Raw genomic sequence first — 25,684 nt, 5'->3', positions numbered from 1 at the left:
TTGAGGTCCTCTCTAATGATTCTAGAGGGGGCGGGAAAAAACCCAACAATGGAAACTTGCCATAGCCGGTTGCTCAGTGGTTAGAGCATCGGCCTGCACACCGAAGGGCACATAACCTGGGTTGCAGGATCCCTGGCCCCAGTCAGGGCACATGCAGGAGGCAACCAATCAATGTGTCTCTCTCACATCGATATTTCTCTCTCTCTCCTCCCACTCCCACCCCCCACTTTCTTTGAAAAGCAATGGAAAAAATATCCTCAGGTAAGGATAAAAAATAAATAAATAAATAAATAAAAATAATAGAAACTTTAAAAACCATTTTTTAAAAGGCCAGTAACACTGATCCTGAGGGGGAAAAGGAGGGGGAGGAAAAAAATACCCCAACATTCCAGGTTGTCATGGGGGCTCTACAAAAGCAACATCCAACCAAATAAATCCAGAAACAATGTAAAGGAGGGGGACCTCTTGGGCCTAACTTTGTCACAACAAAGACTTCAGTCATTGAAAAACTTTCCTTCAACTGTAACCCAGGTCCATTTGGTGAATTCCAGTACGACATGTATACATTTATGGGGAAGCCAAAATAGTCTTGGTATGTGGTGAGTACCAGTTAGGCTCATTGTTTGTCTTCCTTAACCTAGACATTCCCTAACCTAATACCAAATATATCATTTTCCTAGCAGGAGGTAATACTCAAAACTTTATGTCTCTTATTTTAAAATCAAAATCCATTTCTGTGAAGTATTTTTTTTTTAAATACATTGAGAGGTAAGGTGAGTGTAGTACCTAAAGACTGCCACACTGAGGCGTGTGGTGGCTTTCAGATCGAGGCTACTTAAGTCTTCCTTATAGGTAATAATAGTAATCACGAAATTAAATTTGGAAAGCCCAGATGGAAGTTAATTAGTAAGCATCTCCTTTTCTGTGTGGAGGGGTGGTGTGAATTGATTGCTAAAAAGAGTCCTACACATTAGAAGGTTATCATATGTTAGAATGATAGGAAATAGAAAGTCACATGGTCATCTTTTTTCTAGAAACTCCGCCTAAACCATAAAGGAGAAATGATCTATGTCCTATTATTTAAAGCGTTCAAGCAAGGAGGTCCCTCAATCATCCTGCTCAGTACTGAACAGTCATCATCATGTGATGATTCTCGTTTTGTCTGGCCAGATGGAGAATGGCTACGATGCTTAGAGTTACAAAAATCACAAATACAGCATATGCAACACAATGACACCCTGCTTATTTGTCAGAGGAAAAACACATTTTGGCAACTGTTGGAAATTAAGTCCACTTCAGAACGGAATACTGGAGAACAGCTTCCTTATTTAATATATTATTTGGAAATGAAGAACTTTAAAATGAGGTCATATCAATGGCCTCAAAATATATAAAACAAAATTTGACAGAATTATAAGAAAAAGTGACAAATCTAATGTCAAATTTTTAACACAACTCTCAATGACTAAGACAGCACACAGACAAAATAGATATAATATAGCTGATATAAATAATGTGATTTAGTAAACATATAGCTGATATAAACAATGTAATTATAAACTTAATCCAATAAACACATATAGAATGCATACCCAATAATTAGGCAATGTATGCTCCTTCCTAGCACAACTGAAACATTTGCACACCTTGATCACATGCTAGGCCACAAAGCAAGGTTTAAGAAATACCAAAGAACCTGTATCGCATAGACCATATTCTCTGACTATAATACAGTTGGAAGATATTTATAAAATATGACTTTAAAAACTCCCATATTTTGACATATAAAAATATTTATAAATAGCTTGTGGTTTAAAGAAATTTTAGTATTTACAACAGAATGGAAACAAAACTATCATATATCAAAATACCTAGAATATAGCTAATGTAGCACTGAAGGGGAATGTATAGCTTTAAATAAGTATACTAGAAAAGAATTAGGTCTCCAAAATAATGAGCTAAGCTTTCAAGTCGAGAAATTAGAAAAAAAGAGAGTCAATAAAAGAAAGAGCAGAAATCAATGAAAAAGAAAGCAATATATATATCTTCCCTATTGTATCTTTGTTTTACATTTAATTAACTTCTGCTCTAGGCCTAGATGGTTTACTCCCCAAATAATAACGAGTGACATAACCCTGAAACCAAAACCACACAAGGACAAAATAAGAAAGGAAATTATAGGCCTATCTCACTTAGGAATACAGATGTAAATATGAGCAACCTGAATCAAGCCAATGTAGTAAGAATACACATTATAACCAAATGGGCTTAGCCCAGGAAAACAAGGATGATTAAACAGTAGAAAATCACTTACTGAAATTGATCATAGCAACAAATATATGATGTTAATACATAAAAAGATTATTTGCTAACATTCAACATCTGTTAATGGGGAAAAAACCAACCCAGGCTAGACAGAACACCTTTAATGTGCTCAAACTTGATTTCAAAATTAATGTGAAGAAAGAAGGGTCAAAAATAGCCAAGAAATTCTGCAGTGGAACAACCTGGGAAGACACATCCCACCAGACTCAATAGATTCTGTATTAACCATGGTGTGACTTTGGTGAATGGATATAAACCAAAGTGCATTAGGGCAATTCCACCCACAAAGGAAAAGTTGACATTTGACAGAGAACATGCTAACTCACTGAGGAAATACAAGCCATGCAAATGAATACAGTGGCACAGCTGGTCTTCCATAATGGAAAAATAATTTCATTTCATTAATCCCAACCTCATATCATGTAAAAAATCATTTCTAGGAGGTTTAAGGCCTACATTTGAAACAACTTTTTGAAGAAAATATAGAATATCTTTATGATCTTAAGGCAGAGGTGGGTTCTTAAACAAAACCTATGCATTTAATGGTGATAAAATTAAAAATTTATGTACAACAAGGACATGATGAAAATAGGAAACAATAAGAAAGGAAGATGTTCATGATGCATATAACCAAAGAATAGAATATGAGAATAAGAAGAGTTTAATAGAAAAATAGGTAAAAATATGAGAGAGCAATTTATAGGATGTATAATTATATAAAAAGTTATTCAATATAATTTATAATCAGGGAAATATAAAGTAAAACAACAAAACAATTTCATACCCTTAATTTTTTTTAATACCAAGTGATGGTAAGGTTGTAGAGCAATGGGAGCTCTCATTCACTGCAGATGAGAGTATTTACTGATTTAGAGAGAAAATGGCAACATTTAGTAAGTGGAAGGCATGTAAACCCATGATTCAGCAAATCCATTCCTATATATGTAACATCAAGCCCTGGCTGTGTAGCTCAGTTGGTTAGAGCATAGTCCTGATACACCAAGGTTGCAGGTTCAATATCCAGTCAGGGCAATACAAGAATCAGCCAATGATGCATAAATAAGTGGAATAGCAAATTGATGTTTCTCTCTCTCTCTCTCTCTCCTCCCCTCTCACCACCCTTTCTCTGTCTAAAATCAATAAATAAAAATGTAGAGAAAAACTCTCACACATCTAGGAGAAAGGTGCGAAATGTTCATTGCAATACTGTAACAACGAAATATCAGAAGCAACCTAACTGTTCATGAACAAATTAAGAGATCAATATATTGTGTTTTTACCTTAACCATATAGTTAAAATGAATACATCAACCTAGTAAGTGTCAAAAACATAATACTGGGGAGAAATATGTACTATTCATGAATCTATATACATGTAGCAAAACTAAATCATGTATGGTAATGATAATGTCAAATTTAGGACAGTGATTCCTTTGGTGGAGAGGAGGGAAATAGAATCAGGCAGTGATAGAAAGGAAGCTTTAGTTTTATCTACAATGTCTCAAAAGATTTGATAAATATGACAAGATGTGGTTGGTGGGCACATAGATATTATATTCTATGTACTTTTTCTATTTACTTAAAATATATTGTAATTTTTTAAAAGGAAGTTAGCAATATTCTTCTACAGGCAAAAACATGGCAGTGACTTGCACTGGAGGAGAGGGCAGGAAAAAGAACATTCTCATGCCAATCTCTAGCACAGTCTGGTGGGTAGTGCTAACATAACCCATAGCTCATGCTTGGAAAAGGTGACACGTCCCCATTTGGCCTGGTACAAATGAGCCAAGCAAGGTCCCCAGTGCTAGAAGGATAAATCACACCTTCTCCTACCCCCTTCTTTCCTGCCTCATCCCAGCTCCCTTTCTTTCCGTCTCTTCTGTCCTCCTCTCTAGCTAGAGGGGCATAGAAAGTCACTTTAAGGGAGGAGTGTAGCTAATCTATAGCTCTGTCACTACCATCCCCAACAGGAGACTTCCTCCAAGCATTGGGGAACCTCCATTTATTAGAGGGAAACAAGATTCCAGGGTATGCACAATTGATCATATACCAGAGATATTCATCTACTTTGAAACATTACAGTTAATGGAAATTCAAGCATATATGAAAGTTCTTCTAAAACTATTTGGCCAACATATTATTATTGAGCCTTAACTAAAGGAGAACGGGGGAAATTATTAATATTTATCAACTTGTGTTGATCCCATAGATATTTAAATTATATTTAATAAAATTGTATTTAATAACTTTTCTTATATTCTTGAACATATCCCTATATTTTCATTATTATTTCTAACATAGTGATAGTTTCTAATGATAAATTGCATTATTGACTTGCTCTCTATGAACAGAATTCTCACCATGTAAAGACAGAATGCTGCTTATGATGGGTTCAGAAATCCTATTTAATTAATGTAAAAGAAGATTGAAATTTTAAGTATTAAATTTTCCAAGAAAGTATATATATAATTTAAGAATTATTTTATTTTCAATTTCAACCCAAATGGTTATAAATTAAAGGTATTTTTCCTTCCAGTACATTGTCCCCCAGTCCTGCTCCCCAGAAGCAGCCATTGTAACACATTTCCTATGCATTTCTCTAAGATACTTTACACATAGACAAACATGCATTAAAGAGAACTTTTTAAAAAAGGAATGAAATTTCAAATTGTCTTAGCTTGACTTAGCATATTCAATGCTTTTCTACTTGAGGCCAAATCTATAGCACAGAATCTTCAGACTTGGGGTCCGACACAATATAAGTAAAACCCAATAGCAAAAACAAGATGACAAAGATGTTATATTGTTCATTAAACTTTTTATAGAAAAATCAGGAGAGAACAAAGTGTCCATGCAATAAGTTCTAAGACTTGAATCTGGTACCAGTTAGACAGACAATTAAGTGACATATATAATTAGCTTCTGTTATGATGTGTTATGTAAAGATATCAAAATATATTTAGGCAATTACTGTATCCAAAATAGAACAGGATCGTAAAAAGAACTGATTATACAAAGTCGTTGCTTTCTTAATCAACCTAAAAATTTGCCAGATCTGAAATACTGCAAGTGTCTGCCCAATTAACCTGCTTTGCCACTTTTGCTAAAATGTTATTCATAATCTAGAGTTTGAGACAAAAGTTCATTAAAGAATATGTGATGTCAAGGAGTATAGTTACTTTTTAACCCAACATATTTGGTATTTCCCATGGAGAGAAAGGATTTTCATGTATTTTTTTTCTAAATCTGCATCTGGAATCAATTTATAAGAAAATTGTCACCTTTGTCTTTAGGCTCTTCTAACATATAGGAGTGACCCAACCATGAGAAAAATGATGAATCATCTGTATTTCTATATCATGCCTGTGTTTAATGTTGATGGATACCATTTCAGCTGGACCAATGTAAGTCACTTTGCCTATCCAATCAAAAAGAGAGATGGAATAAATAATAGAAAACTGTCACAGAACAGGAAGGAAACTCATGGGCAGCCGGTCTAGTGATCCAGAGCTACAAGAGAGACCTCCACTGCCCCCCCATCCCCCATAGCAGCAACCTTTTGATTTGTCTGTATTTTTAGCTTTGCATAAGATTTCATGTAAATAAAGATTTCTCCTTTTAAATAAACTGTGACAAATCACTAGTTTAGTCCAGCTTATTCAATTTGCCTGTAAAGAAATGAGGCCAAGCTAAGGTAAGAGACAAGTTTGCGGCAGATATTGGAGTATGAACCTGGGTGTCCAGTCCTCTTTCCACTCCCTGAATTTGTCTGTTCCAGGAGGAATTCTTCCCTCAATGCTGTGATTCATTCACTGGTTGTGCTACTAAAATGCATGTGAATAACCTTGTAGGTATTTCTTTTCTGCAACGATGTTCTTAATTACATTCTAGGATCGATTTTGGAGAAAAACAAGGTCAAGGAACTCCAGGTTTCGCTGCCGCGGAGTTGATGCCAATCGTAACTGGAAAGTGAAATGGTGCGGTAAGTTGGGGCCTAATTGAGATTCCGATCCAAAGGTTTCCACGGCTTTTACATTCAGAAGCGATGAGCCTGTTAGGACTCTAATGTAAGCCTGATGTTTTTCTGTGTGTGAAAACCTAATAGAGAAAAATCTGAATATGTACTTGGTAGCTACAATTTGCGAAACAAAATGAAAGGATTTTTAAATATGTAAACATCAAGGATTTAAATCTGTCAACCCAATCCTGAAAACTGAAAATTTAAACAGATGTTAAAGCAGAGAACTGAGGAATACAGTCTGTCATTCAGAAGCTAAAATGGGAAGTAGGGTTTGCGGTATAAATCTGCTTAAATGTTTCCTTCCTTTCACTGAGAGTAACAGTGATCCCGCTGTCACGTCTACGATGATCAAACTGCCAGACCCTTGTGGAGAATCCGCCAATCTGCCGACTATGCACTGACTGGCCATACCCGGCAAACACATTTCTGCTACGCTCCATGTTGCATGGATGCGGACCTTTCAAGTAGGAAAGGATGGCATTTTAAGGAAGGAAACTTGCAAAATAATAAAGCAGGTAGGGTGTCAGAGACAGACAGACAGACAGACAGAGAGGGGGCCATAGCTAGCATAGAGGAGGCAAAACTTTACCTCTACCCATCTTGAGGTTTTACTCTTAAACAAAAAGACAGTTTAACAGGAGAAAAACAGTCCATCAACATGTACAGTGCACCCCATGAAAAGTGACTGAAAGTGGCAACTTCGATTTCTGGCTTCCACGCATCTCCACCAAAGAGCAGTGAACCTGGGAGCAGTGGCAGGACAAAGGCCAGCAGTTTCAGGCTCCCAAGGTCTGCCCACTGGGAAGGTGAAAGCTCAGGAGGAGGCCCCTGGAGTGAGGTTTCTTTCAGATTCCTCGGGTCCCTCTCTGGGCTAGTAAGTGTCCGTCTCCAAGAAAAGGCGAATTTATATCCCATCTTTAGGCAGGAAAAGGGAAGAAGAGAGCATTTCCTACATTTGCTGATGCTTCCTTGCCTTCAGCTCAAAATAATTTTTACATCAAAGAGGCATACTTGGTGGGGGTGGGGGGCCTATTTTGGTTTCCTTCCCTGGTATCATACTTGGCAACAGGAGGGACAGCAAGAAGCATTATCAAACGCAGTTGCAAAGAGCTGCCCTTTGGCAGAGTCCCTCCTTAGCTCCCTCCAAATATAGACTGTTGTGTAATAAAAAGCCTTCGTTAGTCCCTTAAGAACGAGGCCTGTCATAAACCGCTCATTCTGTGACACTTTGGGTTCTGTATTAGACACTACTCCCCATCTCCGCCAGCCTCAGACGAAATAACTGGGCATGGGCTTGGACTCCTCCCACCTCCCTCTGGGGAACCTCCATTCACCAGTTAGAGCTGGCACGTAAGAATGTGGTGGGACAGAGAGCATGGCTCTAGGATATGACAGGTATGCTTTCACTCTACATTAGTGCCCAACTGATCTGGGCCATTTCCCTTAACCTGTCAAATAATAATACCCGCCTCAAGGGGTTCTTACAGGAATTTACAGATGTTTAATGCCTAATTCAGTCCTAGCTTCAAACAGGAGTGTCTAAATACCAGTGACCAGCCCCTTTTCCCCAACCCTCCAGAACAGTCCATTCACCTCTGAGCCTCAGGTCAATTGTAAAACTACCTTTTCCTTCAAGAGAGAGTTGTGATGATGAGCCATGAGGCAAGCTTAAAAGTATTCTCACTCATGCGGAAAGAAAAAGCATTGCATAAATACTATAAAGTGTTTATAAATACCATAAAATATTTTTCTTCAACCTAGACTGAGACAAGCTTGTTCAGATTAACTCCCTAAAACCACTATTTTTTTTTTTTTAATTCTGTTCCCCCTCTCTGATGGGGCCGTTGTGCATGCTCATACGTATGTGTTCCATTTCACTAGTTAGCAGCTACCCACATCCATATGTGTGTCACACACATGATGCCCACAAGCCTCTGCACAAGTGCCCTGAATGGGTAACTGAGCTGAGTAACACTAGCAGGCCAGGCAGGTCTGCCTGTGTAAGGTTAGACTCTTGTTTATATCCAGTTACAAATAACTGTCCTGCTTCCCTTGGTTCTTCTTTCCTTACCCAGTTTGTTTCCTTCATACATATGCCTTCTTTGATTCTTAGTTTCAACTGCCATCTCAACTAGAATTCCTCTGACTCTTCCCATTTTGAATCACTCTGATTCTTTCTGCAAATCACACTCAAGATGTTGACAAGGAACTATGGCAAATGTCAGCTGAAAAGTGACCTTGATAAACCATTGTAAGTGATGTGGAAATGCAGACAGCCTGGCTGGGACCATCTCTCCTAAACATGTCCCAAGTAGATTCAGCTGACTTGACAGGCAGGCACATGTGGCCTTCCTCCCTCACAGCATCAGACCCATCTCCCCACAGCTCTATGCTTGGTCAAGGGGACAGTAAACCTCACCGAGGGAACCACTCTTAGGTCAAGGGCATTGAAATAAATGAAATCCCTAAGTAAACCTCCAAATAAGCATCCATAGTATAAGTGATACGGAAATGCTCAGGCCCATTGGAAACACTATAGCGTCAACATTGAACTGATAAAAACAACTGCTTCTTTCTCTAGCGTCCGTGAGTCTCAAACTTCAAGAGTAGAACACGAAACTGCTTTTTTGCCATAAAAACTCTGTTCCATAAGAAGTGTTATGCTTTAGTGGATTTATGCAGAGTAGACAGCTTCCAGCATACACGTGGAAACAAGTACATGTTCCCAGGCCTTCATAGTTCCCTCTGGGGGCCTTCAGGCCTCGAAATGAATGTATCATTGCATTGAAAGGCCAGCAGAGGGACTCAAGAAGTCAGAGTAGTGGTGGGAACCAAGAATAAATATATCAATTTTATGCATTCATTTGCCAAGTTAATTGAGCACATACCCCCTACTAGGCACTGTGGGGTTTTTCTCCCACCTTTCCATGCACTCTTTTTAGAGAATTGTAAGCACTGCTTTTTCTAAGTTGAAATAAACCCAGGAGAGAAACAAAGGGTTTGGATAATATCTATACTTAAACTTTAATCCCTGAACAAATCAAGTGTTGCCTAAACATAAATTACTATTAGGACAATCTACAGAATGGTAGAACACGTTTGAAAATCATGTATCTGATAAAGAACTTGTATTCAAAATATTAAAAGAACTCTCACAAGTCAACAATAAAAAGACATATGACCCAATTTTAAATGCCAAATGATCTGAGCAGACATTTCTCCAAAGGAGATAAACAAATAGGAATAAGTATAAAAGATGCTCAACATGATTGGCCATGACAAAAACAACTGCTTCTTTCTCTAGAGTCCATCAGGGAAATGTACATCAAGATCCCACATCTCACTTACTAAGATGGTTAATAATAAAAAAGAAAGATAATAACAAGTATTGGTGAGGGTGTGGAAAATTGGAACACTCCCACTTGTTGGTGGGAATGTAAAATGATGCAGCCACTGACTTGGAAAAGCTCTTTAATAGTTCCTCAAAAAGTTAAAGAGTTACCATATGTCCCAGCAATTCCACTCCTAGATATATACCCAAGAGAAATAAAAACAGTTGTCCATAGTGTAACTTGCACATGAATGTTTATAGCAGCATTATTCATACCAGCCCCAAAGTGGAAACAACCCGAATGTTTATCAACTGATGAGTAGATAAACAAAATATGGTATATTCATACAATGGGATATTATTTGACCATAAAAATAACAAGTACTGATACATGGATGAACCTTGAAAACATTATGCTAAATGAAATAAGCCAGTCACAGAGTAACAAATATTGTATGATTCCATTTATATGAAATTTCCAAAATAAGCAGATCCATAGAGATAGAGAGATTAGTGGTTAACAAGGGCTAGGGAGAGGGGGGAATGGGGAGTGATGGCCAATGGGTAAGGGGTTTCTTTGGGGGAAGATAAAAATACAGGGGTGGGCAAAAGTAGGTTAATAATAGTAAATAATACAATAACAAATAATAATACAAGAATGAACTACGTCTCGTGTACTCACAGCTGTAAACCTACTTTTGCTCACCCTTGCATTTTGGAATTAGAGAGTGGCGATGATTGAGAATATGTTAAAATTCATTTACTTGTACACTTCAAAAGAGCAAATTTTATGGTATGTGAATTATAGCTTAATATAGCTGTTCTAAAATTTTTTAATTGCCATTTAGGAGCTAGTTAGGTACTTAATGAAATATAACTACTCTTTTTAGAACACTCAATCACCTAATATTGTAAATTAGATGTAATATGGAGAAAAACATATTTTTTGCAGCCCAGTCACTATGCCCCACTCCAAACATGTCCTTCTCCTGCCAAAACCCCCTCACTCTATCAAAAAAGGGGGGGAGCTGTTTGGTTGGGCAAATATTTTGATAGATCACCTGAGATAAAAGGGGAAATTATTACATACTGGTTGCTTTGAGTCAATGCCTGTGAAAGAATACATGGTCACTGGCCATCTTTCTAAGAGGATGAGTTCTTCCTGCTGAAGGTCTTTGGTTTTGAGGTAGCTATTCTAACTGAGAACCTGAGCTGAACTGCTATAAAAATATAGGAATTTCAGAGGCTAAATTTGAGGTGAGAGGGAGTTTTAAAAAAGAGAGAGGTACCATTGCTAAAATATATAGAAAGGGACTTTGGAACTCAAAGATATCTAATGAGGATTTTAATTAAGTGTTGCCGTGAAGTATGTAAATCCCCTTCAGTATTGCATAACCACCACCATTGGCAATATTCAGGACAGTCTGCTTCACTGTCTAAGGTTTGTGTAATTGGACCTGCTATTTGGGGATGTGAGGAAGTGCTGAGACTGGCCTCCAGGTGAGCTCAGGAAGAGAAATCTTCCTCATCACATTTTCAGAAGCATGGACCTCGCAACAGGGATGCACTGCCTTATTAAGACAGTGGATTTACATCACTGAGATTTACAAACAGGCGTTGGATAACTTTGGGCTGAGATGGGATTAGACATCAACTAGATGGTCGAACTGGACCCTTAAAATGCCTGCCACTTCTATTGAGGGTGATTCTAACACATTATGTATTAATCCTACTTTAAATCAAAACAAATGTATAAGCACCTCCTATAATGCAAGGTGCTGTAAATTGTATCGGAAAGTTCTGGGAGATTTAATGAGTCCTTACCTAATGCCCAGGGAATTATTTGGGATTCTAGAGAAATATAAAGGGAAAATTTGTTGGCTTATCGTATTTGCTTTACAACCAATTTACTGTAAAAAGACATATTAATCACTTAAAACCTTCTGCAGAGGTTGATAGAGAAATTTTTAAATTAGAGAATCAAGGAGTTAAATTATTATGCTCTGTTGTGTGTTTTTTAGAGAGTAAAGTGCATAGAATCTTAGAGATTTAGAAATTTAGATCATATGGGATTTGCTCACTGGTGGTGCTGATATGTGGCTAACATTTATTAAGGATTCACCAAGAACCATGCATGTGCTAAGTGCTCAAGATGAATTTCTCATTGGTCAATGCTATTATTATCCCTACTTAACTGATGAGAAACTAAGATTCAGAGAAATCAGGAAATGTGCTCCAAATTATACAAAAATTGAGCCAAAATGGAAAGCCAAGCCTGGCTCGAGTGCTTCTGTTTCTAGGCATTAGTGTGACCCTTAGGGATCAACTTACTGTGACCGGTCACTTCACTTTTGTTCAATGCATGTCTGCAAAGGAGTAGTTTGATATCAAAAGAATATTAAGACTGGGCCTGTTTAACCAAAATGATGAAACACAGACAAGAGAAAGAGGGAGACCGTGGAGAGAAGGAAAGAGAGGAAGAAAGGAGAGGCAGATTCCCCAGTTGCTATTTCCGATCTTGGGCCACCTCACGCCATGCAGGTAGTTTGAATGTGCATGTGATGTCAGGGGGGGGACTCTTTCCTCCCAGCCAGAGGTTGATATCTTCCCACAGAAGCAGACTGCTTTGTAGCCCACTTTCATTGAAAATAAAATATCACCCTTTGAGGGTCCTGGGTATATGCCTGGGTCTTGTTCCCCCTTCCTGCATATTGAGAATCCAAATCCCAGTCCCCTGCCGCCACAGCATCCAGCCGTTGAAACCAACCCCCGAAGTTACCAAGCACCCCGAGAGTGGCTGCAGCTGTTCTCATTCCAGCCCCCTCTTCTTGTCTGTTCCTTCAGGAACACTTTTGAGAACTCTGTGTCTTTACACCACTTAGTGGTGTTTCCAGCAGGAGCTTTTATCACCATACCTGCCACAATTCTGCTATATTGCCCAAAAACCCAGCTACCATTTTAGACATGGACACAATTAGAATTAGTGTTGGCCTGGCTTCTTGGTAGTGGTTTTAAGACCCTCTACCGTCACCATAATCGCCTAAAACAATCCTCCCTATACCTGATCATACAGAACCTACCAGTGCCAGGCAGCCTTCTTTCTTACCTGCTGCCTCCCACAAGTACTAACACTATCAGAGCAATGCTATCACAGTTTCCAATTAAAGGTTTCCAAATAAAAATATGCAGCTTTTAGGTATTTCTTATTCTTATTCCAAATGTTGTCTTTCAAATCCTTATATATATATATATAGCCCTTGTGATATTTGGGAAGAGCTGACAGCAGGTGTTGAAACTTAGGAAAAACTGGTTCTTACTAATTTTTCAGGTTTTGTTGTTGTTTTAGGTGTTTTCTCTTTAAGTTTCTCTTGTAATGACGTCTGTAGCGGGTGTCATGGGTAGGCACTCTTCATCCATGCTGACCTCTTTCCAGTATGACTTCCTGTGCTGCCGAGGCCAAAAAAGACTGCATTTCCTAGAACCCCTTGCAGGGGTGGGGAACCTTTTTTCTGCCGAGGGCCATTTGGATATTTATAACATCATTCGAGGGCCATACAAAATTATCAACTTAAAAGTTAGCCTGCTCTATTTGGTCAAATGTTTAATTGAATTTATTGAATTTAGAGTCTGGCCTGTGGTTGCCTTGGCAGGGCCAAACCAAATGATTTCACAGACAAGCCAGATGTTCCCCACTCTGGCCTTAGAGTTAGGGATCTGGGTGTGATTTAGGTCTGCCACTTGGGTGTCCTCACATGAGGCTTCGAATGTGGAAGGAAGGGGGAGGTCACTTTTCTGTGGATCCTATTGTCCCTGCTGCCCAGCACCACTGTGCAGGTGTGTGGTTTATCTGAGGCCGCTTCCTCTCCACTCTTCCCTGAATGTGCTGCTTCATCTCAGAAAACACAGTAGCCCTCCTGGGAGCCTGCACCATTCTTCTTGAAGGCTCAAGCTAGAGTTTCTTACCCTAAAAGATCCTTAACACCCTAATTTAAAAAAAAAAAAAAATCCTCTGTGCTTAAACTAGCCACAGTGGATCCTGTACCCTTTCATGAGACCCTGACCAATACAGGGCTGCTCAGGAACATTTCATTTCCCAGTCCAAGAAGTTTACAATTTCATAAGCTTTTTCTGACATTCTGTTTGCTTTACCTTTTCCTTTGGTTCTATTATTGCTACTATCTTTCCCACCTTTTAATATTTCATTACCATCCATACTATTTTGGCCTTTTAAAAGAATGCACCTGTTAGAAACACTAGTCACTATTACCTCTGTCTCCTTAGCATTACTCTGCTGTCGATTCCTTTTAGTGCTCCTTTAACTCATCCACCGTCTGAATGTTTTTGCAAATTTCATTCTTTTGAGGATAGAACACTTTAAGACTGAACTGAAAGTCCTTGTTTCTAAAGCTTAAAGAAAATACAAAAAGCTTTTATTTTCTTCTCTTGATATACAAACACGCTTTCCAGCTAATACACCACTGAAAAGAACTATTTTATCTTTTGTGAAGTCGTTCTTAAATCCTATCTTTCCTAATCCAGATACTGGTTTATGCAAAATTCATCTCCCTGTTTTATATTTCATGTTCCTTATGGAAGACACACCCAAATACTTTTTAAAATCAGATTTTTGTAACCACAGATTAAATTATGTTTCATACTGATTGTGTGTGTATACCAAATGATCCGTCGTTTTATTTCTCTGATCCTTCTTATGAATAAATATGTAAGAGTTTATATATGAAAGACAATATCTTAGTTTAATGATAGCTTCTATTCCAACATTATGAACACATATCTTTGTTAAAGTTTTTAAAAATAGAGTTTTAAAATCTTTTACAAACAGTTTACTTTTGTAAGTCACTGAAGTAAGTGGCATATAAGAATATTTTTTTAAGTAATGCATAATAGAGGTCAAAGAATCACCCCCTCGGCTCCTTGAACACTGAATTACGGATGTTTCACTTGGTCCAGTAATTTTAAGTGATTTTTAAGCCCAGTAATTTTATTGCTGGTAACCTTCCCATGCTGCTCGATCTTGAGAAGGCCTCTGGTCTTGCCGTGAGCAAACAAGTAAGGTTTTTAAAGCTTTTATCTATGAATTCTTTTTCACTATGCTGGTTGCTTTTCAGCATTATTACATTTCTGAGTTTACAAAAACAAACTACATCTCCAGCTGTATCATTTGCATGTGACAAGTAGTGTTATTTTTTATTTTCATAAATTTCATGCATATCTAACTGCTTTGAATTTTTTAGCTCTTGTCCTTAACATGTCATAAGCATTACAGCATTATGTTCCTTCTGGGTCACTAATGTTGTTAAATATTTTCCTCGTGTTTGGATTCCCGGTTCCGTTTCAATCTATATGCTTATTTTTAATCCAGACTTCTTCTGAAGTAACTTTTCTCTGTTATTAAAACAATCTCTTTTGAATGCTATTCTTTTATCTTTCACCTTTTATATTTGTTTGACAAGCTGTCATATGCTGAGTAATGACAAGAGACATATAGGGCTCACCTTGCCTTCTAGAACAGCACTTCCCAAACCACACAAAACCATGGTGAACTGCAGAACCCTACTGGCCCAGGAGGGATTATTAGGTGCCCCCCAAATAACTGTCTTGGTCTGTTCAGGCTGCTGTAACAAAATACCAGAGACTGGGTGGCTTATTTAAAAACACATTCATTTCTCAGAGTTCTGAAAGCTGGGAAGTTCAGGATCATGGCACCAGCCAGCAGACTGAGTGTTTAGTGAGGCTTCCTGGTTTATAGATAACGCCTTCTCACTGTGTTTTCCCACAGTGGAAGGTGCTAGGGAGCCCTCTGGAATCTCTTTTATAGGGTCATTAGTCCCATTAATGAGGGCTCCACCTCATGACCCAATTACCTTCACAGGCCCTACCGCCTAATACCTTCACCCTGGGCATTAGGATTTCAACATATAAATTTGGGGGGACAAACATTCAAACCATAGTCACCATTGACATTATGACAGTAGTATTTTTAAGTTGGGGGGGGAGGTTTTTTACAGCAGAAGAAAAAGTACCAAATACATTTTGTATAGTGGTCATCTGAGGTTATCAGATACATGCCTAAAATTATTCATTCATTTATTCACCCACTAGTTATTGAGCTGGTTATTGGGAAAACAGCAATAAACAAAACAAAGTCAAGTTGTCATACGTTCTATGAAGAAAAATATAATACCAGGAGAGGAACAGAGCATGGCTGGGGTGGGGGTGGGGTAGCTGTTTTAGGTGGCATAGGGAAGACCACTCTGGTTAGATAAGACTTGAGCGTGAAGGAGATCTGGGGACAGAGCAGGTAAAGCCTCTGAGTTGGGAGCACCGTTGAGTGTTTAAGGAAGAACAGGAGGGCTGCGTGACTGGAACTGGGCGGGGAGGGAGATGAAGTCAGAGCAGAACTAGAGGCAAGATGATATAGGTCCATCACCTTAGGAGGGACTGTGGATTTTTTCCTGAAAGGATGGGAAACCACTGGAGAGTTTTTAATTGAAAAGTGATATCAATTATTCTGGCTACTCTGTACCAAATAAATTGAGTGCAGATATTAGGTTCAAATTATACTTATATAGTCTATAATATTGTAATAACTATGTGTGGTGTCAGATGGATACTAGACTTATTGTTGCAATAACTTTGTAAGTTATATAAATGTCTAATCACTATGTTGTGCACATGAAACTAATATTGTATTTCAACTGTAATTGAAAAATTTTTTAATTTAAATAAAAAGACTCCTCCAAAATAATAAAAATGTCTAATTCAAAACCTTAAAAATATTATACTTTCCAATTTGAAAGCATTGCTTTCAAATCACATCATTAGACAACCATGGCCTATATCACAAAAATTCCAAATCTAAATGTATTTTTATTAAGAACTAAGTGTTTTTTAAAAGAACCAAAATAAAGATAGGCAACCATGCAATAAAAAAAATATTTGCTGTAAATAAGCAAAATAAATTTTACTATCATTCCTATATGAACACTTAAGAATCAAACATTATATAATAAAAATAATTTTTAACAGTCCATATAAAATGTGAAGAAAAACTCCAAGACTCTAGGGGTTAAAATTAAAAAAAAAACAAAAAACAAGCACATACACAAAAAACCCCAGCTACAATTCATGAAAATGAACCAACATGATAAAATGGGCAACCTCCTAGTAATCAAAAATATTAAAATAAAACAATATAACATTTCATATATTAAATTATTCCTCAAAATATTTAATGTGATAACCTAAGTGGAAGCGATGGTTAAACTGGGAGAGCATGTATCTCTGGGGGCATTAGAAAGCAATTAGATAGACATCAAAAACACCATTCATTCATTCAAAAAACACTGTACTGCATGCATTGTTTGCCACACTGTGCTAGGCACTTGGGAAGCAGAGGCCAATCTAACAGATTCCCATCCTCATCAGGTTTTAAATCATTGAGGCTGCAGTAGGTGAAGAGAAGAAATAAGAGTGAAGAGAAAAAGAAGAAAATGAAATAAAATGCTGTAAATACTATGGAGGAATATATATGGCATATCTATGTAGCTATATATTAATATCCATATGGTACAGTAGAGATATAAAGAAAGAAGGGACCAGTTCTACTTGATAAAGTCAGAAAAGTCTTCATAGAAGAGATAATAGCTGGGTGGGTGGGGAGAGATTAAAGAATTTATATTTATATATGCATAACCCATGGACACAGACAATAGTGTGGTGAAGGCCTGGGGCAGGGGGAAGGGATAAAAAAGGGGACATCTATATAATACTTTCAACAATAAAGATAAATTTTTTAAAAAACTTTTTCTACAGCAAAAAATAAAACAATCCCACTCTTCTTGCTATTGTTTTGTAAAAGTGATATTTTCATTAAAATGTTACTTATATTAGAAAAAACAAACATATATATATCAAACATATATATATGTTGTCACCCAGTAGACTAAACTGTGGGGCAGAAAGTAAACAGAGCAAAGGATTCAGTGTCAAGAGGGCATCCAGGAAGGGGAGACAGGTATGGCCTTGAGGAAAATATGCAGCATGAAACAGAAGGGGGCATTGTGAGGCTGGCAGGTGGCCCTGCGTGGCCGGAAGGATGACTGGAAGGACTGGTGAGAGATGGGGCGAAAGGTCCCAGGGCTCATGATGGACATGCTGAGATTCAGTGCTGTGCTGAGCTCTATGGATTTCGTTCTGGAAGCTGTGTCTGTCAAACCGAACTGAGGTTATATGTATATGAAGCTATGCCACAAGACAAGTCACAGAGTCATAGCATACCTTTGGGGCATGTCGGTTTCACTTGAAGATTTCAGAAGGAGAATTATTTGATGTTGGAACAAACACAAATACATAATTGAGTGGACTGGACAACCCACATGAATTTTTAAAGGAAAACAAAGATTTCAAAGACGTTTTGGACTTGCAGTCTATGTTGATTTTGACTGTGGGGTATTCTGGTGGGAAACTTTGACAAACACTGGAAAATTAGAAGCCTTTAAAGGTTTAAAGTAGGGATAATTCGAAGCTTTTAAAGACAGGAAGAAAATGACCGATCTCTGTCGCCTGAGCAGGAGTGTCAGCCAAAGGACTGGTTAGTAAACTAGAACAGGGCCATAGTACAGGAGGGTGTGGCAAGGATGGAGACTGCAGAAGCAGCAGCGTTCACTTACACCCCAGTGAGATGGAGACAATGAATTTCAGAGGGGACAGGAGGAGTCTAGGATGACCCCATTCTGGCTAGAGTCACTGATGGATAGAGGCATCATCACCAAGAGAAGGCTTTTGCGAGAGGTGAGAATCTGGTGGCAAGTATGCGTCCACTTTGAGCAGTGGCTGTGAAGTGCTGGTGGGGATCTAAGTGGTGAGTGCAAGAGGTAACTGGATCTAGACTTGAAGGACTGAAAAGGGTCTAGTCTTATCGCAGAGGCTTGTGGGTCCCTAACACATAGGGAGTAGTTGAAGCTTTGGGGACAGATCAGAGGCACACATGAACAGTGAAAACAGTAGACAGTCAAAGCAGGACCGTAAGCCTATATATAACCTTTGGTCTGAGCCTTCCATTTTGAAAATACATTATAAGGAAGGAGAAAATGATGCTGACCATAGTATCATTTATAATAATAAAAGGTTGAAAACGACCCACATGTTGAACTAGACAATGGTTAAATAAATTAATATAAATTCATTTGGTGAAATTTTAGGAAGCATAAAAATGGATAAGAATGTCATTTTTTAAAATAATTTAAAACTTATAATATTAAGTCTAATTCTGGCTATAATTTTTTCATGGTGAATACAATTCTATAAAATATATAATGATTCTATATGTAGATGTGACTGATAGTATGCGAATGTGTATATATCACACACCTAACGGGGGAGGGAAGACGGGGGGGGGGGGAGATATACCAAAATGCTGAAATTGAAGGACTAGTGTTGTGTTCTTCTTTTAAATATTTTCTCAACTTAGTTTTAGAATTCCACTTTAAGGAATAAATTTGGGTTTAATAGTATGCACTCTGTATTTATTTTTCCCATACAACCTACAACTAATTAGCCAAATGACCAATCAATAAACATAAATTTTTTAAAAGATGCATATAATGAAATGAATCCCAGAGATAAATGCCATTTAAATATATGTTCTTGTTGCCACTCTGAGACTTTAAGTTAGGTGACCTTATTGTAGCACTGAGAACTTAGCAAAACTCAATAGAGCCACAGGAGTCATTCAACAAATATTTATTGAGTACCTGATATGTGTACACAGGTATTCTGTATGGATGCTACTTTGAAATGTTTCTTTAAAGAAACCGTTTCTTAATTTTCTTCATTTTTCTCTACCTGTCTATGTTCAAATGATACTTTAAATAAAAACATCTTTTCTGACCATCTAACTTGAATCTATTGATATTCTTATAAATTTATTATGTACCACAATTCTATGTGTTAAAAGACAGAAAAAGAGTAAAATTTGAAATACATAAGAAAACAGGAAATATACATGCCTTTGAAAGTGAGAATGGGTACAGGGTATTCTGTGGAAGGGTATTTGGCAATGTCTACAAAATGAAAAAAATACACATCCTTTTGACTGAGTAATTCAGTAATTCTACTTTTAGAAGTGTATCCTATTGCTACAGTCACATGTGTAGAAAATAACACATGTACAAGGATACTCATCGCAGCACTCGTTACAATAAGAGATTAGAGGCATCCCAAGTGTGCATCCACAAAGGACTGGTTACGTAAATTACTCTATAATTATACAGTAAAGTAGAAATAGCCAAAATTGCACAACTATTTCATGTACTCATATGAAAAATCTCCAGGATTACACACACACGCAGAGTTGAACAAAGCAAGGTTTAAAACTAAAACATATAAATAGCACTCCTCTTTGTGTAAAAAGGTTATTTTCAAAAATGGACATAATAAAACTGACTTTTTGCTTATAAATACATAGGCTAACCCTAGCAGAATACAAGAAAGTAGTAAAAGTGATTGCTTCTGGGGAAAAGAAATGGATGGCTAGACTGATGAAGGGGGAAGCAATTTACATGGCACAACCATGTACATCCATTGGCCACTCAAAAAAATTAAAAACAGTAAAAATAAATCAACATTCTTTTCTTAAAAAGCTAAATATACAGTTTTAGCTAAAATGAAGCTTCAGGATGCACTATCACCATTCAAAGCACTTCTCCTTTCATATTAGCTTTGGTTATTTAGCTTAGTTATTAGTAAAACATGAGGGAGTGAGAACAAAAAGAGACAGATCCTGGGTCTTTAAAGAAGTCATGTTAGACGCCTCCCATCACCATTCCTCACTGACCCCGCTCAGTGGAATGGGGGTGGGAAATGAAAAGTTAGAGTTCCCATTTAATTACATATTATCTAATCTAATAAACACAAAGTGCTCTGCCCTCCAGCCCTCTGGCCTCCCCCATGATTTTCCTTGATATTTCCCTAGAGAAGGGTTGAATATGAAATAGAGAGAAAAAGTAAAGTTTTATACTGATTCAAAACATTTTACAAAAATGTATTGTTTTATTATACAGAGAAATAGAAAATGCACATCAGCAAAAAGGTTTGAACTCATGTGACGTGCTTCATTAGAATACAGTAACTGTTTTCTTACCCTGGCGTCTGTGTAGAATGAGGTGCCGCATGCCATTCCAGCCTGTGTAACTCTGAGGAAGAGATTCCAGACGGCCTTCCAGCAAGTTCCGTGACAAAAACAGCACTAATCATTCATCACCCCTAGATTGGAAAGGTGCATTGGCAACAATCAAAGACAAAGTACTAAATATGATTCAGAACTATTGATTCCCCCCCTTTTTTATTTTCATTCTCAGGTATATTCTTATTCTCAGGTATAATTGTATTTGCATGTATTTTGAGGGTGTGCCAGAAACCTAGAAACTCAGGCTCTTGTGCAAGCTCTTACCTTTTATTATACCCTTAAATTAGAATAAAACTGACCTTCAGATATAAAACACACGGAATTTTGATGTGACAAGCTAAGAGGGACCTTGCTGGAGGGCAGATTGATTCACTCAGTAAACACTAATCGAGCCCCTGCGAGGAGCAAAGCGCAACGCCAGGCAGATAGGAGTCCTCTTCAGTCCTTGTTCTGGGGAACTAGCAGCCCAGGGAGGGAGCCTGGCACGTAAACAACCAGCTTTGATCTGAAGCCAGTGAGAGCTGACAACCAGAGGCATGAGAGTGAGGCTCCCAGATGAGAGGGAAGAGAGACTCTGCTGGGGCGAGTGAGCAGGCGGCAGGCAGGCGGCCTTTGAGCTGAGCCTCCCAGGCGTGGAGAGGTTTTGAAAGGCTTCAAGAGGAGCTGGACAGCCCAGGCTGTAGGGAGAGGAGAAACAGAGGCAAGGAGGCCTGGGAGGGACTGATGGAGTAGGAACTGGCTCTGCGAGGTGGGGCTTCGGCCGCACACCAGGTGCTCGGGAAAATCATGAGCCTCAAAGCAGCCCATCAGCAGGGGCTTGGACACCACGCTCAGGGGTCCCCACTGCTGTTGTTGCCCATGAGAAGCCAAGGAAAGTTTGGAGTGAGCTTGGAGGAATAACATGATCTACGATCAATTTGTGCTTTAGAAGAGCACTCTGAGAGCTGGATGAAGGATGGATTAAAGTGTGTGGTGGCAGGGAGACCAACTGGAAGGCCATGGTGTTGTCCAGGTGAGAGGTTATGAATGCTAAGATTAGGCAGGGGCAGAGAGGGGAGAAAGGGGAAGATTCTGGGAGGCAGAGCTGTGCAACACGGTGACTGACTGGAGTGGGGAGGGAGAGGTGGGGACACTGGGGGGCTAAAGAGGACTCTAAGATCTTTAGCCAAAAATATAAATCTCCCATACATCCAGTTAAAGGCTTTCACCCCCAAACCAAAGAATGTTAATAGAGAGAAACAAGAAAAAGAAGAATTTTCTAGAGGCATCCTCTAGTCTGAATCATATTGATAAATTAGCTTATTTAATAAATATTTTAAAGGCAGTATTCCAGGCACAGGAGATATAAACAAGAAAAAGACATGATGCCTGCCCTTAGGAAGACTGATAGTTTAGTAAAAATACAATTCCATTAAACTGTGTAGAGATAAATTAAGGGTGCTTATGAGAGTATGTTAATGTCCTTTTGCTACTGTAACAAATTATCACAAACTTGGTGGCTTAAAACAACATAAATTTATTTTCTCACAGTTGTGGAGGCCAGAAGTCCAAAATGAATTTTATCAGCTCTTCAGACTACACTCCCTTGGAAGGCTCTAGGGGAGAATCCATTTCCTTGCCTTTTCCAGCCACTAGTGCCCCACCTGTATCCCTTATCTAGAGGCCTCTTCCTCCACCTTCAAAGCCAGAGGCATAGCATCCTCTCTCTGACTCAGCTTCCCTCTGCTCCCGTCACATGTCCTTCTCTTCTGTGTGTCATCAAATTTCCTGCTGTAGGATACTTGTGATTACATTTAGGACCTACCTGGATAACCCAAGATGATCACCCCATTTCAGGGACCTCACATCAGCAAAGTCCCTTTCCCATGTAAGGTAACATTCACAGATTCCACAGTTAGGACCTGGCAATCTTTGGGGGCCATTATTCAGATGATCACAAGGTGTATAGACAAAAGGCCCCTAATCTGTCCCCTTTATCCTAAAGGCAGTGGTTGGCCATTGGAAAGTTTTAAGCAAAGGAATTATGTACTAAGATTTGCATTTCAGTGAAATTCATTCAGGACTTCTGAGGATGCAGAAGAGCCTAGAGTCAGGGAACCCCTATAATAATCCAAGAGAATTTTTTTAAATATGTTTGTATTGATTTTAAAGAGAGAGGAAGGGAGAGGGAGAGAGAGAGGGAGAGAGAAAGGAGAGAAACATCAGTGTGAGAGAGAGACATCAATCTGTTGCCTTCTATATGCACCCCAACCAGGGACCGAACCTGCAATCTGGGTACGTGCCCTGACCAGGAATCAAACTAGCAACCTTTTGGTACACAGAACAACACTCCACCAACTGAGCCACACTGGCCAGGGCAATCTACGAGTTTTGACTTTGACAACAGTAGTTGGGTTGAGTGTATTGGAGTGAAATTAAAACAATGGCATCAGCAGGTCTTTGCAGATTATTGGGTGCAGTAAATGATTTCTGATGTGGGCAATCAGGAGCCCTACACCAACATTTGTAAAACAAGAACAGAAACAGATTTCAGAGGGGGTTGGAGGACCTTAGACAGGAAGGGAAATTTTTATCTAAGGAAAATATGTTCTAAAAAATGAAACAATTTGCTTGCCAACTAAGTTTTAGATTGCAATCCATTCTTGGAGACTGCCTCTAAGAACAAAAACAACCATCAGTTAAGTCACACACATTTATTACTAAATTTTACCCCCACATCCTCAGAACAGAATCTAAGGATGTTAAGGAAAAACTAAGTATGCAATTACATTGGAATTTTTTTCCATGTGGACTGGAGCCAGAAACTATCCATCTGTAAAGAGTCTTAGCAATCATTTTCTAACCAACAGTTTTCAGCTTCTTTTTTCCCCCCACTATCACACACCCAGTTGATGAGAGCATACTCCCGTGGTTACTTCCAATACATCCACTCTAATAGACCATATCTCTCCCGTTTACAAGAGTATATTAAAATACATTAAGATTTATCAGCACAACTAAACTGATTATTTTAGCCAAATAATTTTATAACATGTAGCTAGCTGTTGTTTGACTCACCCCCCCGCCCCCCCCCCCCCCAGCTGGGAACAACACACCACATGAGAACCACCGACACAGGTCCCTGGACCACCCAGGACAAATGCAGCCGGAGCATGACATGCCTGTCACTGAGCTCATTCATAGTACAGTTCTTACTGGAGCCCAGTCTTGTGATTTTCAGTCCATTGTGGCTTTTAGCACCCCTTTCTTCTCCATTTTTTTCTCTAAAGACCACCTTCCACCTCATTTTACCACCCAGAAGGACTAAGATAACCTTTTTTTTTTTTTTTTTTTTTTTTGGTCCTTTATTGTTAAGTAAAATCGTATTTTTTCGAGGGCCATCCATCTTGCGTCCCACTGAGCCTCTTTGCCACTGCAGCCTCCCCAGGGCTCCTAATCCCCGCTCCCTCTCCCTCCTCTGTGCTGTGTAGCCTGCACTGCACACGTTCCGACTGTATTCTACCTACGTTGCCTTGTCTTCTGATTTCCTCCCATGTGCGTGTCTCGTCTCCTTTCTAGATTTATGAGGTCCTTGTAGAGTTTCGCATCGCGGTACTCAACAACTAAAGAGGTGATGTATGGTGTGGAAGTTAAATTGCTGAAATGTTCAGAACAGAGATGTGTGCTGCTTTATTTGACAAGACTAAAATCTCTCCCTCTGCACTGCAGAGATCTGTTATATATTCTGCTCTTGTTCTGCATGTGAAGATGGGAAAGAGAATTTTGTCTCAGCTCCAGAAACAATACACTGGCTCCCATAAGCTAAGGGAAAAGGAATCACCTCTAGATTCTCATGCTCCTAAAATCTAAGGTCCGATGCTTCTTGCGCCTTTCCCTTAGAAGTCTAAAACATCATAATTTCCTAAATATTGAATCCTTTTCTCATTGTATTTTACTTGTTTCCTTGAAATGCTGTCTGGTGCTTTTGCTTTCTGCTATCTTGATCATCGATAGTACAGCAGATATTTGTGATCAGAATCTGTGTAACTGAGGCTAGATGTGGACAGATCTCTCCAAACTGTGTATCCAACACAGCTATTTAAAATCCCGCAGGGAGTTACGGTTCAGTAATGTTTGTGAGCTATCCTTTGCATTTTAGTAAAGCCTGAATAGTGCCCCCAAAGACTATAAATAAAATTAGATCATTTTAGTGGCTTTTTTCCCACCTGAACTAATTAATTTCCATCTTAGAGGCCCCGCTATTCATATTCTATTTCTATTTTTTAAAGACAAGGTTGGTATAGGGGATGAGTAAGGCAAAAATTCAGAGAAAAACACCGGCAGAGAGAATTTTGAATGCACCATCCCATTCTGCTGAATCAATACTTAATCTGTGGTAAATAACATTGGCAGGATTCCAATCCACAAAATAAACCATAAAATGCTATAGTGTATCCCATGGCCTAATGTACTTCTCAGACAAACAGCATTAAATCAAGACATGGCCTTTCTTAATATTATACAGTTTAGCTTGTGCATGATAATTAGGAAATAAATATGGTGTTTCATTTTATTATGTTTCCAATATTGATCAAACACTGTGCTAGGCTCAGCAAGTAGGGAAATGGATATGCACACAATTTTCACACAGGATACTAAGTTTTATGACAAATGCAAGAAAATTGTGTTATAGGAGAGGCACCTAACCCAGCTTAGGAGAACTGAAGATGCCAAGAGGAAGTGGTAACTGAATAGAGTATTGAAGGACAAGGAAAATCAGACTGTGAGGAAAAGAGATGGTTCGAGAAAAGGGAACAGA

The 25,684-nt window shown here is 38.5% G+C and overlaps 1 protein-coding gene across 1 annotated transcript in view; it reads left to right on the top strand.

Moving 5' to 3' along the window:
- CPA6 (carboxypeptidase A6) overlaps window positions 1–25,684 on the top strand; it is a 202,264-nt gene that overhangs the window by 158,167 nt on the left and 18,413 nt on the right. The window contains exons 7-8 of the mRNA XM_081116484.1: window positions 5,619–5,729; window positions 6,217–6,307. Coding sequence (XP_080972610.1) covers window positions 5,619–5,729; window positions 6,217–6,307 — 202 coding nt within the window. The remainder of the gene's footprint in view (window positions 1–5,618; window positions 5,730–6,216; window positions 6,308–25,684) is intronic.

Source organism: Miniopterus schreibersii, assembly GCF_964146895.1.
Source record: "Miniopterus schreibersii genome assembly, chromosome: 17".
Classification (NCBI taxonomy): domain Eukaryota; kingdom Metazoa; phylum Chordata; class Mammalia; order Chiroptera; family Miniopteridae; genus Miniopterus; species Miniopterus schreibersii.
Note: the sequence above shows the minus strand (reverse complement) of the source record. Positions and strands in the feature narration are given on the sequence as shown.